Below are 13,721 nucleotides of genomic sequence, written 5' to 3'. Positions count from 1 at the left end.
TAGGTTGATCCTTAAAAAAAGAAATAAGCAAAGTTCGTGGAAGACTGTGAAATATGTGGGTGTTCCGTATTTGGTGTGGGTTTGGCTTCAATGAAGAAAGTGAAGAAGCAGGGTAACCCCGTAATCTGTGAAAATAAAATGTGGGCTTCAAATGACTTTTTTGTTATATGGTTTTGGAAATAGTAAACATTTTGTTGTATATTTGTAAATTAAGCTTTTTTTTTTTTTTTTATTTTAATAACTATAATCAAGAAATTATATATCTTAAATATGTAGACCTATATCACAAAAAATAAAGCAATTTGCACTATTAGTTCACTTGTAATTATAAATATCTGTCTTCACAGTTTATTTTATTTATTTTTAAAATTATAATTTAGTTTGGAAAGAATAAATTAAATTATTTAAAGTTAAATTTACACCAGCTAAACAAAATATTACATTTATTGTAGTATAGTAAGGTTATGTAGTATAGTTGTAGTATAGTAAGGTTATGTAGTATAGTTGTATATTCTTCTTTTCTCATTGTTGTACCAATTTACTTGGTTTTTTATACAATTTTCTATCAAATTATAGAGGAAGGGTTTAATCAAAAAGACATGTCCTCACTCAATAACTAAAAGATCAAGGATTCAATTATCGATGATCATCTATCTAGAAACTAATTTTCCATGAGTTTTCTTGACACTCACATAAATGTTGTAGAATCAAATAGATTGTTCCGTGAGATTAGTCGATGTACACATAAGTTAGCCTGAACAATCACAAACACCAGTAGAAACCAATAAACATCCATTAGTATCTATGACATAAAAACCCTATCGATGTCTATCATTTATAGAAACTGAAATTTTACTATATTTTTATAAACATTTTCAACATTTTGTCATAACTTTCCAAATTTAGTTCGTTAAAGTATGTAATAACTTACTCAAATTTACATCTACAATTTGCACCAATTAAAACAAAAAAAAAAAAAAAAAAAGAGATGATCATCCAACTTTGAAAGAAAAATTTAAAAAGTTAGAAACAATACCTCAATAGTATTTAAGATGACAATTAATATCTTATTAACCATTTAACCATACAGCCAACAATCACGTGAAATTAAAAGCTGTCTCATCCTCCATTCCCATTACTGCTGCAAACAAGTAATTTTCCAACCCAAAACCCTAATTAAATGGTAGCTTAAAATTGTTTGATTTTTTTTTTTTAAAAAAATGCAAAATATATTATAATATATCATTCAACCACATGGAATAACATAATTTTGATCATATGTTCAAAGCATAACTCATTTAGTTTATTTTGAGTATGCCTAAACGACCATGCTGTTGCAGCTTTATCATCTCAAGAAAATACTATTTGATCAAGAAAGATGTTTATCCACTCCTTTCCCTTCATTCTTAATGGGGCAGGGAGTAATTATGTTGGGTTGTAATCCGTATGTTATTGTCTAAAAAGAGGAATATCTCATGTAGTTAATGAAGCATATGTTTGAATCTTGTTCCACATCTGAAATGTAATAGTACTCTTGATTCTTGAATCAGAAAAAAAACTATCACTACATAAATACCTGCAGTCAAAAACTATATTAAGCCCATGATTAAACCAACAGATAACATATTGTTACATAAGGTTAGAGAGGAAGGGAAGTGAGCACATAATATTCTATACAACGACCAAGCATGGATGCTTTTTCCCATGGCTTCATCTGATCTGAAGTAATCAATGTCTTGGAAAATGCAAAACAAGTTCCCTATCATCATCTTCAAGCTCATCATATTCTCTTAATGTTATCACCACGGATCTCTACAAATCCCTCACTTGCAAGCGTTGATACTGTGTTTCTAAGCTGTATTACCATAATAAACATAATTAGCGGCGTTATTAAGTGACAATGTGCAATTCAACCAAAATTTTATTTTTCTACAAATTTGGGAGGGGGTTGAAGAGATAAAGAGAGGTCATATACGTTGTTGAGATGGACTTCATTATCAGGATTCTTCTTCTTCAGCTCATCCAACAACTACAGAAGAATTGGGAAGATTTAAAACTTAACATCAACTTAACAAGTAAAGTTTATGCACAGAGTAAGAGTTAGGAGAGGACCTCTGACAAGCGCATGGAGGGTCCTCCAAGCTGCATTTTTTCCATAATAATGTTTCGAGTTGCAGATAATAAACTCTCCCTTCGTAACCTTTCGCTTGCCGATACTCCCGTGGTGATCAAATCCATGTCAATAGTTCCTGAAAGTTTATTGCAAAGAAACAAATTTGAAGTTGGGATATGGAAATGAAACTATGAAGAGTTTATGAGAAATTTAGAGGCATCCCCGACAGCTACCTGTAGAATGATCTGTTGCAGATTGTTGCATTGCAACTTCTAGAAGACGGAATGATTCGAGAACGTCACCCTTTTCAACCTGAATGCATTAGAACTAGTACCTTGTTATACTGACTATAATATGATCCACTATAATGAATTAGAGAAAAAGTGGCTGCACTAACCCATTCTGAGAAACGTATTCGAGCAAGGGCTTCGCTTAGACGTATTAAACTCTCAATCTGTCTTGGGGTTGCTGTAATGACCTGTCAACACAATAACAAATTCCAATCAGACACAGAAAAGTATACATCCCTCTTTCCCTCTCTCCCCATCACTACAACATGAGTTGTAGTTTCAAAAATGATAAACCAAAAACAAATATAGAGAAGGCAGGGAACAAGGTACACAATCAGATTTGCTCGAACTGGAATGTATTTAAATAAACGTACCTTTTTACTACTGCCTGGAAAGTTTCCTCTTCTCCTCAGCTCAACATAGCCTCTAGTCAACTCTTCAGCTGCCTCGTCTGACAATTTTGGGTGAATGTTTTTCCTAGCATAGCTGACATATGAAGTCAAGGTATGAAGGTCCAAGAAATCCTGCTCAATTCCCTGCAATTGTGGAGTGAAACTGAATGATGAAAAAGACACTATAAGTAGCCCAACTATGACCGGAATTGCAAGTTACTCAAACCTCAGGATTGTCAAAGTGCAGTGAGACAATATGCTTAGCTAGGCGCCTATCTGTTTGCTCATCAGCTTTATCCAAAATTAGATAAATCAAGTCAAACCTGATAAGCCAATAATAACAAAATAATTTCAGTTTATTGTTGCACCTAAAGTCCAAATTAGATGATGATAAAATTAATTTTCAACATTACAAGGTAAAACCAGTGTCAATTTCCGTAACATCATTAGTTCATGGTGCCAAACTTATGAATAAATATTTGCAGCAACAGCTCAGCAGGTACTCAAGATAGATGCGAGTATACAATGTTTTTAAAATATTCTGGTTAAAAAATCAATAATATCTTCTAACCTTGATAACAAAGTAGGTGGAAGGTGTATGTTATCAATTACAGATAAGCGAGGATTATAACGTGAACCACTAGGATTTGCACAAGCTAATACTGAAGTCCTGGCATTAAGAGAAGCAATAATCCCAGCCTTTGCTATCGAAACAGTTTGTTGTTCCATCACCTAGAAAGTACAAGCATCAGAGCTCAAGCCATCAAAAGAATTGCAATTTGATTGGGAAAATAGACGGCTGATGGAACAGAGAAGAGATGAAATTTTTTCACAAATAGAATAACAGTGTCGTATATAGATGCTGTCGGAAAGCAGTAAAATGCTGCTCTTCATTTCATATGACAAATGTTCTTCACAAGGGAAAAAAGTGAGAAATAAGCTATGATACAAGCCCCACCCTTAAGTATATTCCCATCCCCTACCAAATTATACAAAAACATGAATAAACCTATTTCAAAGTAAAACTCAAAGGCACACTAACCTCGTGCAACATGCTCCTTGCATTTTCAGACATTTTATCAAATTCATCAATGCAGCAAATGCCTCTGTCACTCAAAACCAAGGCTCCACTCTCCAGTACCTAAAAGGTAATTCAAAGTTCATAAGTTATCCATTGTTCAAACAAGTTGGATTTCAAGAAAATTAGATTTGAAATGCAGTACAATCGTACTGTTTCGCCTGTTTCAGGATCTTTGGATACATAAGCTGTCAAACCAACAGCAGAGCTACCCCTTCCACTGGTGTAAATGCCACGGGGAGATAGTTTATGTATATATTGGAGAAGCTGAGACTTGCTGGTTCCAGGATCACCAACGAGAAGTATGTTAATATCTCCACGAAAGCTTGCACCGGATGCCAATTTCAAAGCATTCCCACCAAAGAGCTGCACAATGAAAAATAACGCTCAGAAAGAGGCAGGAAAAGGTAGAATTAAAAAAATGTGGAAATACCTGGCAAAGAAGGCCCTTCTTTACATCATCAAGCTCCCAAATATTAGGAGCCAAAGATCTGGTCAGTCTATCATATATATCAGGTTTTTTGGAGAGTTCTTTCAACTCTTCCACCTGCATTTCAATAAAGAATGCGTGAGTGTAGAAGACAAGAATGACCCAGAAATATTGGACCCAAAGACGAAGAGAAATCCATACCTTCTCTTCATCAAATGAGAGATCATCCACATTTCCACCCAACCGGTTCTCAGCTTCAGTCAGATCTGCCACCATTCTTGACTTATCAGTCTTCTTTATATGAAGACAGTCAATATAAGTCTGCAATAAAAGAAACAAGGATAATCACGCTAAGACTACAGCACAACTAACAAAGTCAATTCAAAATTTGAATAATGTATGTATACCTTGAACAATGATTTTACAGTTCTCTGGGTTGGTCCAACTCTCACACTCATGGCCCTGTAAATCCCAGTGACCTAACAAAAGAAACCACAGTGATAAGGCTATAAAAATCAATATTATATCAATCCACATCATTATATTGTGTTACCTCAACTCTGTCACCAGGCTTTCCAGTATCAACCAGCTTGTCATGCATTAACAAGCTTACAGTATGAGGCGTCCCTCCTTCAGGTATCTCATCGGGAGTCTCCTGAAGCCTCACAATCTGCTTATCAGCAAACCTAACTCAAGGGCATAAGATAGTCTTACTTAGTATTACGTAAATTAAAACATGTTCTTCCACTACTTCTGTCGATGCCACCATTTACATGTTTCATATCAAAACATGATAAATTAACATAGAATGAGAATCAACACATAGAAATTCCATCACCAAATAAGTGACCAATTTCTTAGAGGTCAGTAGAAAAATTCTATGCAGACTTATTCCTGACACCAGTGAAACAAAGTAAACCTATATTGTCAGCAGGTTTACAGAGCCTTCAATGTCCCGATGCATTAACTTTTACTTATCAAGACTAGCATAAAAGAGCTGTTACTTGGAGCATAATGTTATTACTAAGACGACAAACACAAAGGATTATAAAATATGACATTTATATCAACTTGTTCAGATTTAATACAAGGAATTAGCAAGCAAATATTTTGATTGAAGGTACAGCTTAGCATAAAGGCACGTCATACAATTTTCTAGTAATATATAATTGGATAGATCATAGTACAGGCAGTACAGATTAAAATAGCATCAAACTTGGAGGGGGATCACCTGCATCGATTATGAACCAATGTCATGGAATTCCTTGCTTGGCACTCTTCCTTCAAGCATATAGTGGGCTCACTTATTTGTCCTAATTAGTTCACAGACTCCATCGTCAGTACAGACAATAAACTTCATGTGAACAAGTATATGAGGCCAATATTCAAACAGAAAATAACTAGTCAATTCCATTGAAACTCAAACGCACCTCTTTCAATAGCTACCGGGTCAGTGTAGTATCCGCATACCAGACATCTAAATATTGCCTCCCTGATCTCGGGAATTATCGAACTACACCGTATAATCATCCCCTTCAGTGACACCATCCTCTCAATGTCTAACAAAAAAACCGATTGTTCTTAGTCTTCAGTTTTAGAAAGGACCGGAAACAACTAAGAAGAACTAAACCAATCAAATTGAGTGTTGGAAACGATAAAACATTACCAGATGGGTTAAGATTTCTCATTGAAGTAGAAGTTTTGAGATTGAATATCCGAGTTTGAATGTGCTTTTCAAACAATGGGTTGATTTGGGGTACCATTTCCATCAGAACAATATCAAATATTGCAAGAACCTCAAGTGGGTACCTCACCATCTTCGTATATAAATCCGCATCGTAATTGAACAAGTCCTGCGCGTCCACATCAAGCGAATCCCCTTCATTTTCAAGAACCCTCTTGATTACCTCCGCGTATTTTCCCTCAGTATGAAAATCCCCCTCAGATTGCGACGCCTGACGATCGCGGAAATGCCTCAAAAACCGTATGATAGCTCCCTTTACATCATCGACACTGATATTCGTCCCCCATACAAAGGTCGGATGATCCTCATCCATGTCATCGCCATCGCCAGGTTCCGTCGATGGCGGAATATCATCCGTCGAAGAAGGTGTAGCAGCCACCGGAGGCACGTCATTACCAGACGCCCTCCGCCCACCGCCTCGCCGGCGAGAGCGCGGCTCCTTAGCCGTCGGGGTGTTTTCCGACGAGACCAATCGGGATCGTTGACGCGGCGGCGTAGCCATTTCCGAAGGAGTAGATGACCGGCGACGGCTTCGACGGCGATAACCGTCGCCAGAGGAAGAGACGGTGTTTCCGATGGGACTAGAGAATGAATCATCAGGCGACGAAGGACCTACAGAAATGAAGAAGAGAAATAAAAAAGTGAAACATCGATTGGTAGCGAATTAAAGTAGCTAAATTAGTATTGAGAAAGGTAAGAACCTGCATCGAAGTTAAGTGGAGAAGAATCGGACGCCATTGTTGGTGGAAAGTGAAGCAGAGAAATTGGGCGGAGAGTGTTTCTAAGCAACTAAACAAGGTGTTCAAAGGCAAAGGTGAGGGATTTAGCGGGAGGATACGGCTTATTTCCCGCCAAAATTGAGTGGGCTTGAGACAGAATGGGCCTTTCCAGTACTTTTGGGCCTATTGGCCTTCACAATTCTACGCCCATGTTACATTAATTAATTTTATGAACGATATGACATTTAAAAGTGGCAAATATTGTAAATTCTATAAACTATATTTTTATGCTAATCTTTTGAATCTAAGGAGTGTTTGAAAAAGAGAGAAAAGCAAAAAATTAAAATAATCATTTACATGTTTAGGACAACAAATAAGGAATATGTTTAATTCCATATTCTTTCTACCGTTCTCTTTCTTCCTCTCAATTTTCCTCTTTCTTCTTTAAAAGAAGAGTTATTATTATTATTATTATTATTATTATTATTATTATTATTTTAAATTAAGAAATTTATCATTATTGTTATTATTAATATTTTATTATTTTAATACTATATTCCAAAATAGAATTGTACGATATAATTAACTTCATCGTTTAACTGCATTCGAAAAAAAAAACATTTGCTTTTCGTATTTCATTTCGTTTCAGTATTATTATGTTGGTTATCGTTTTTTTAAAATTGATTGTTAACGATGCGTAATTTTCCGATATTGCACTTACAACATCAATTTAAAGAAAATACATGTAATTTCTTTTGCACGTAACACATTAATTAATTTTTTTTTGCACGAAAAGCTTGCATACAAAATGTTCAAAATTGACATCGTATTTACAAAAGCTAATGGAATAAGTTTTTCCATAAAATTTTTAAATTTCGATAAATAAAATACGAATATTTGTGTATTGGATTTACGATATGAATTTAAACAAGTATTATTGTAATCCTTTCATTTTCATAAATCTTTCTTTTCCTTATTCTTTTCCCCCTTATTTGTTTTCTCCTTATTCGTTTCGTTACCCCAAACATCTCTTAATTGTTTTATTTGCAATTATCTCTAAACAATGAAAAATTGAAAAAAGAAAAAGAAAAAAGGTTATTTACCCATATACCCTAAATATGTCTAGTTACACCATGGTCTTTTAACTTTTCATTTTTTTTTTATGTGAATAACCTAATGGACTAATATTTTGCATAAAAGTTTTAGCATAATTTATGTTTAAGTTTCTTATGGTTATGAATTTTCCTAAATAGTTTTATTTTCTCCCAAAACTTACACATTTAAGAATTTTTCTAAAACATTAAAAAATTGTGCGATGTTTTATTAAAGAAAAGGGTTAGTTCCAAAAATAAGAAAAACCAGGTCAAGTACTCATATCAACACCTGACCTAGCTACGTCTGCCGCTTATCCACCGCCTATACCCTCGCAGTCATCTCCCACACAATGTAAAGCTCGCCATGTATCGTACACCCTGTGAACCTCACATGTTCCTGCCAATCAAGAAAATTGGTATGACTTTTCCTCTTTCTCCTTTAAGTGCAAGTTGCGAAATAGGTTTCTTCTTTTGTAAATCCAAAGTCGAGAGATAAAGAACAAAAAGAGAAGCAAATTGTCCCACCAAAATAGAAATAAACTGTACTTAACTAAAGTTATAATAAATTTCTCATTGTATCATATGTGTGTGTGTATATATATATATATATATATATATATTATGCAGTTTTGTTATTTTGGATTCATATAAAAGAGAGATAAAGAACCATTATCAATTTGAGGAGAAAGTATAATCATTCTTCAATTTGTAGGTTTCTTTTCATTTAACATTGATCTATAATGTTATGATAAGAAAATTATTTAGAAGTACATTACTAGTAAATCTATAGTTTCATCGTGATATTAAAATCATGTTACATGCGTATTACTACTAAATTTAAGGTTATATATTAGTACTGGATCTATGATTTTATTGTATTGATTTTAGTATGGTATTACTGAGTCTATCATATTTTGGATTATATATATTAAGAAACATACATCTAGTGTTACGTAAAGGTTCTATCATATTTTTGACATATATATTAAGAAACATATGTCGAGTGTTATGGTATAAGATTCTATCATATTTTGGGCATATATGTTCAAGAAACATATAGCTAGTGTTATGCAAGGGTTATGAGTAGACTCTTCCTTTCAAAAAAAAAAAAAAAGGTTAGGAAGAGACTTTAATATAAAGTCGAAGTTTAAAAAATATATATACAGAAGATTTGGGTACTGATAGATGACAACAAATTTATCAGAGTGCATGGATGAAGTCATGAAAAAAGCTCGAGTGCATGAATGGAGTCCTGAAAGAAGCTCGAATATTACCAATAAATGCTCCTGCTCAATAATCATTTTATAAATTGGTCAATTATTTGAGAAAAGAAAAGATGCAATCAGAACTACAGTTGAACATTGAGATAAATACACCTGATAATAATTTTTGTTTCTAACTTGAAATTAGTTTCAAATAAATTTATAATACTAAAGTGTAGCCACTATTTAGGTAACACACTCGAGAAAATCTTGAAATTAGCTGCAAGATCTAGTAAACATAAGGTGTAGTGATCATATGATCAACATGAAGATGTGTTTTATGTGAAAATCGGACATCATAGCCTTAATACTAAATGAGGAAATATTCAAATATTAAGGTTGAATGCATAAGAGCGTTATTGTTTATATAATAAATTGCAAGCTTTTGGCATATTGTGTTTACATTTTGTGATGATTTGTTCACGTTTTAATATAAATAATGAAGATTTTATTGAGGACTACTACAAACTTTCAACATACGCTTCATGTTACTTTTCTCAGTTTTAACCTGTACCACATGAAGATTCTTAGATCACTCATGTATGTTTGTCTCACGTTCCGATCCATTGTTGTTGAGAAAACTTGATGGACTGAAGAGTTCACGATAACGTAACGAGTTGGATTGGAGAGAATCGAGTGCTCAAGTACAATGTGGATTTTGTGATTAAAGAAGTCACAATCGAATGAAATGTCTTTTGCTTTATAGACAAGCACCAGATAAATTAAAAAATTTGTACTCAATATTCAAGTATTTCAATAAATTTATCTAATACAATTCATTATGTAGTATTTTTTTTTCTGTTACTATTATCGTAAGTTGTAAATAATATTTTCTAACAGAAATTTATCACTTAATGTTTTTTCTAATTAATGTTTTATCTTTTAATTAATATTTGAGCATTTTTCTTGTAGATTACGACTTTAAACCCAAGATCGATTGGTTCTGATGTTCGGTATGATTAGAAATTTCATCGATCTTCGGTTACATGGGACGATAGAACAGTAGGTGAGCTGAGTTGTATACGTAAAGAGGCAGTAGTACTCCACCACAATATCCCTCCTCACCGTAACATGTTGCCTCTACTTCAAGCTTTAGGATTTTATGGGGTGTCCAGATTGAGTTTCATCCAATTAGACTACCATTTGATTACTATACTCGTTGAGAGATGAAGACACTATCATTTTCCAGGGCATAGAAGTATTGTTAGGACTACCTAGCAATGGGAGCCTATTATCAATCAAATGCATGAATACTGGTCAAATGTATGTCAAATATTTACTTGCCGTGGTCTCACCTACTAATCGAATAAGATAATCAAGATTAAGTCTATGTGGTTAGGGATGGAATTTCAAGGACTTAATAATGATGCAGAAGAGAAAACTGTCGTCAAATATACAAGAGCATACATTCTACAAATAATGAGTGGAAGTTTGTTTTTAAACAAATCAATTCGATATGTACATCTGATGTTCCTGCCATTATTAGTCGATTTACATGTGGCTGATACTCTTAAGGTAGAGCGTGCTTGACATGGTTGTATAGACAACTATAAAAAGCATCGAAGCAAGATGTTCATGAAATTGTTGGTTTATTAATACTTCTTCAAATATGGGTTTGGGAAATTTTTTTCACAATGATTCCATAACTTTGACATGTCGACGACCATCTACTACTTGAACGAGCACACGGCTCACGGTATATTATTTTATTTTAATTTAGATCAGCAGTAATTTTTATATTGACTGGACAATATAATTAATTCAAAATATAAATATAGTTTATTAATACAGATAAAGAAACCAATTTTGTATAGCCAGATTAGCTATTCATATAGTTAGTTAGTATAAGTATATGTTTGACCTTCTTCAGCGTGATCAGGTACATAAATACTAGAACTTGATTTCTTTTTATACTAAAGTATTTATTTATTTACAATGTAATATATGATGTTTCAGATTATTTGAGAGACTCACATAAATGTAATGGATAATTTGCCTAATTTTTGTAAAAACAATCAAGACATATGACGGACTATCAGTCCTCTCATATGTTTTCATATTAGGAAGTGACATCATCTTGATAGGGTGATTAGACAATTCGGTTTAAATAAGATATTTTGTCAAAATGTAATACTGAGCCACTCCTGCACATCATTGACTTGAGAAATATAGATTGTTTAAATAAAGTTGCACATTTGGTATGTTACGGCAATCTCGTAGAAGATTTATCATGATGGAAGCTTCGATCATAAATTTGATAGAGACATAACTCAAGAATAAATCAACTGATATAATAATATTGCGAGGCTCTACATCATCCGACCGAGAGTAGACGTAGGTCATTTGATACACATTTAAATATTGAATAATTACTTTAAATTATATACTGTATTAAATATTCTCTATATATATATATATATATTGCAATTCACAGATCGAACAAGGCGATGTTTGCTAATGATTCACAATAGGTTATTGATATATCCAATAATAATGAGAGGTACATGCACAATATACCTATAATACCTCTATCAGTTCATAGGAGACGTGCTCGAATGGAAGAAGTTGCACTTGATGAGATTTATCATAATGTTTAAGGGTCTTCAAATAATCTGAACTACCCAACCAAAATTGTAATGATTGAGTTGGGTTGAATTTTTTGTTTTTGTTTTTTTTTTAGGTTGGGTTGGATTCAGTTACATTTTTAATATCATTAAAATATATATTACAACTTATAAATATTATACTTCATACATGTTATTGCGAAAGTTTTCCTGAGATTTGTAGTAGATATGTTGAATTTTGATATTTAACATTTGAGTTTCATTGGAGTTAAATTTTAGTTATTAAAATGTATTGTAAAAAAATTTAAGTATTTTAATTTAATAAATAATATACTTAAAAGAAAGAAAATAAATAAATAACACGAAGAAAGAAAATAAATAAATAACACGACAACCCAAACCAAATTTTGAAGATTACTCAACCCAACCCTTCAAATTCCTAATCCTCAAAATTCGGGTCGGGTTGGATTTAAGATCTTATTTGAGTTGTCAATTTGACCAATCGAAAAGAATCTCCCTGACCTAACCCATCTACAAGTCTAATAATGCGGAAGAAGTGTCTCCTATGACACAACCATAAAGCTAGATTGGTCGTGGTAGTTCAACGATGTTGCCAACATTTGACATCAGGTATCATGATTTTGAGGCCGGTATAAGATATATTGATTCAAGAATAGGTCCATCTTCTTTATATATTAATGCAGATCCATTAACTTCATACATGCATGGACACAAGTGAAATCGTGGAGAACATAACAAAAGTTTGGAGTACCAACAAAAACCAGAGAATCAAAAGAAGCCAAGGCAACATAGAATTCAAATTGACGATGTTCGGATTGTAGAACATATCGATTTTCTTTTAATTTTTAAATGGATTGTAAAACATTAATACATACGTTTTAATTTTTTAGATTTAATTTTTTCAATTAAAAATTATTTAAAAAAAACAATTCAACCACAATTATGGAAGAGAAATGAAAATTTAACTAAGGATTTATAAATTACAAATTAAAGAAATAAAAAAGAAGAGTCAACGTCAAGTTGAAAACCCAAAGTGACGGTTTTCAACCCATGACCTTAAAATATAGACCTCATAAATGTCTAAATATTTTCCAGGATAGAAAATAAACTAGAATATATATTTGGTAAGTGCTTGGATAAATCTTAGTTGAATGCTAAGACTATGTTAGTCTTCTGAGTAAGCTTAGTTAGATGTTGAAACTAACCGCTAGGTTAACTTATGAAAATCATCTCTCTTTTATCACTGTAGTGTTTTTTATCTCTTTTATTTTTTATAACAATTTCTCATATATATAAATAGAAAAAGAACCAAGATATTTAGAAGATTTTTAATTTCTATGGACGATAGACTGTCTATAGCAATATTGATAGAATCCGAAGTCCATATCTTCGGAGGGATCTGGAATTTGAGTAAATTTGTAAATACAATTTTGTCTACATTAGTATGAAAGTTGTGAATATTTTTGTGTGACGGCTTTAGTCCAAAACAATGTAGAAAGAAACAGGAAGGTTCTATCCAACGTAAATGTAGAAATCGGGGGATCCACATACTGACATAAAAATGGAAAACTATACATCACCATGTTTGTCCCTTCCATTTCCTTTCGACAATGGAAGCTATGGTTTAATTAATTTTATCACTAAATGCGATGCGATTACTAAGAGAAGCCTTACTTTTTTCGTGAAAAATATGGGACCCCATCCATTATAGCCAATTACTTAAACTATAACATTAGAGAGATGGAGTTTTATTAATGATCTACAATCACATCTTACTACTATGTTCTAAGTTTTTGTCAAGTTCTTATATGAGAAAGAAATAAGACATGTGTACCAAGAACAATGACGCCTCATCAGTTTCGATCACACACTTGGCTTCCATTTAACATACTTAGAGAAATGATACGAAATCATTATCAATTGTTCAGAGGGTATGGCCCAGATTCCAGATTTTTGTGACAAAGTACATGAACCACAAAAGATGAATTTAGAGTGTAGCAAACAAAACAGCTAA

The 13,721-nt window shown here is 32.9% G+C and overlaps 1 protein-coding gene across 2 annotated transcripts; it reads right to left on the bottom strand.

Moving 5' to 3' along the window:
- Nucleotides 1-1,449: 1,449 nt before the first annotated feature.
- On the bottom strand, nucleotides 1,450-6,866 carry LOC103490357 (DNA replication licensing factor MCM4). Of its 2 annotated transcripts, XM_008449848.3 has the most exons (18): nucleotides 6,749-6,866; nucleotides 5,970-6,659; nucleotides 5,734-5,862; nucleotides 5,535-5,616; nucleotides 4,857-4,989; nucleotides 4,711-4,782; nucleotides 4,505-4,624; nucleotides 4,307-4,420; nucleotides 4,027-4,239; nucleotides 3,838-3,936; nucleotides 3,367-3,527; nucleotides 3,022-3,118; nucleotides 2,778-2,939; nucleotides 2,511-2,591; nucleotides 2,347-2,425; nucleotides 2,113-2,249; nucleotides 1,976-2,029; nucleotides 1,450-1,855 (listed from the first exon to the last, which is right to left on the bottom strand). In XM_008449848.3, the coding sequence occupies exons 1-18, from the start codon at nucleotides 6,783-6,785 to the stop codon at nucleotides 1,781-1,783; spliced, it is 2,535 nt and encodes an 844-aa protein (XP_008448070.1). In that variant the 5' UTR covers nucleotides 6,786-6,866; the 3' UTR covers nucleotides 1,450-1,780. The 2 variants fall into 2 exon arrangements, with proteins under 2 accessions (XP_008448070.1, XP_008448069.1); XM_008449847.3 differs by having other exon boundaries at nucleotides 4,307-4,624.
- Nucleotides 6,867-13,721: the final 6,855 nt, after the last annotated feature.

This window comes from Cucumis melo, chromosome 1, assembly GCF_025177605.1.
Source record: "Cucumis melo cultivar AY chromosome 1, USDA_Cmelo_AY_1.0, whole genome shotgun sequence".
NCBI lineage: Eukaryota > Viridiplantae > Streptophyta > Magnoliopsida > Cucurbitales > Cucurbitaceae > Cucumis > Cucumis melo.
Note: the sequence above shows the minus strand (reverse complement) of the source record. Positions and strands in the feature narration are given on the sequence as shown.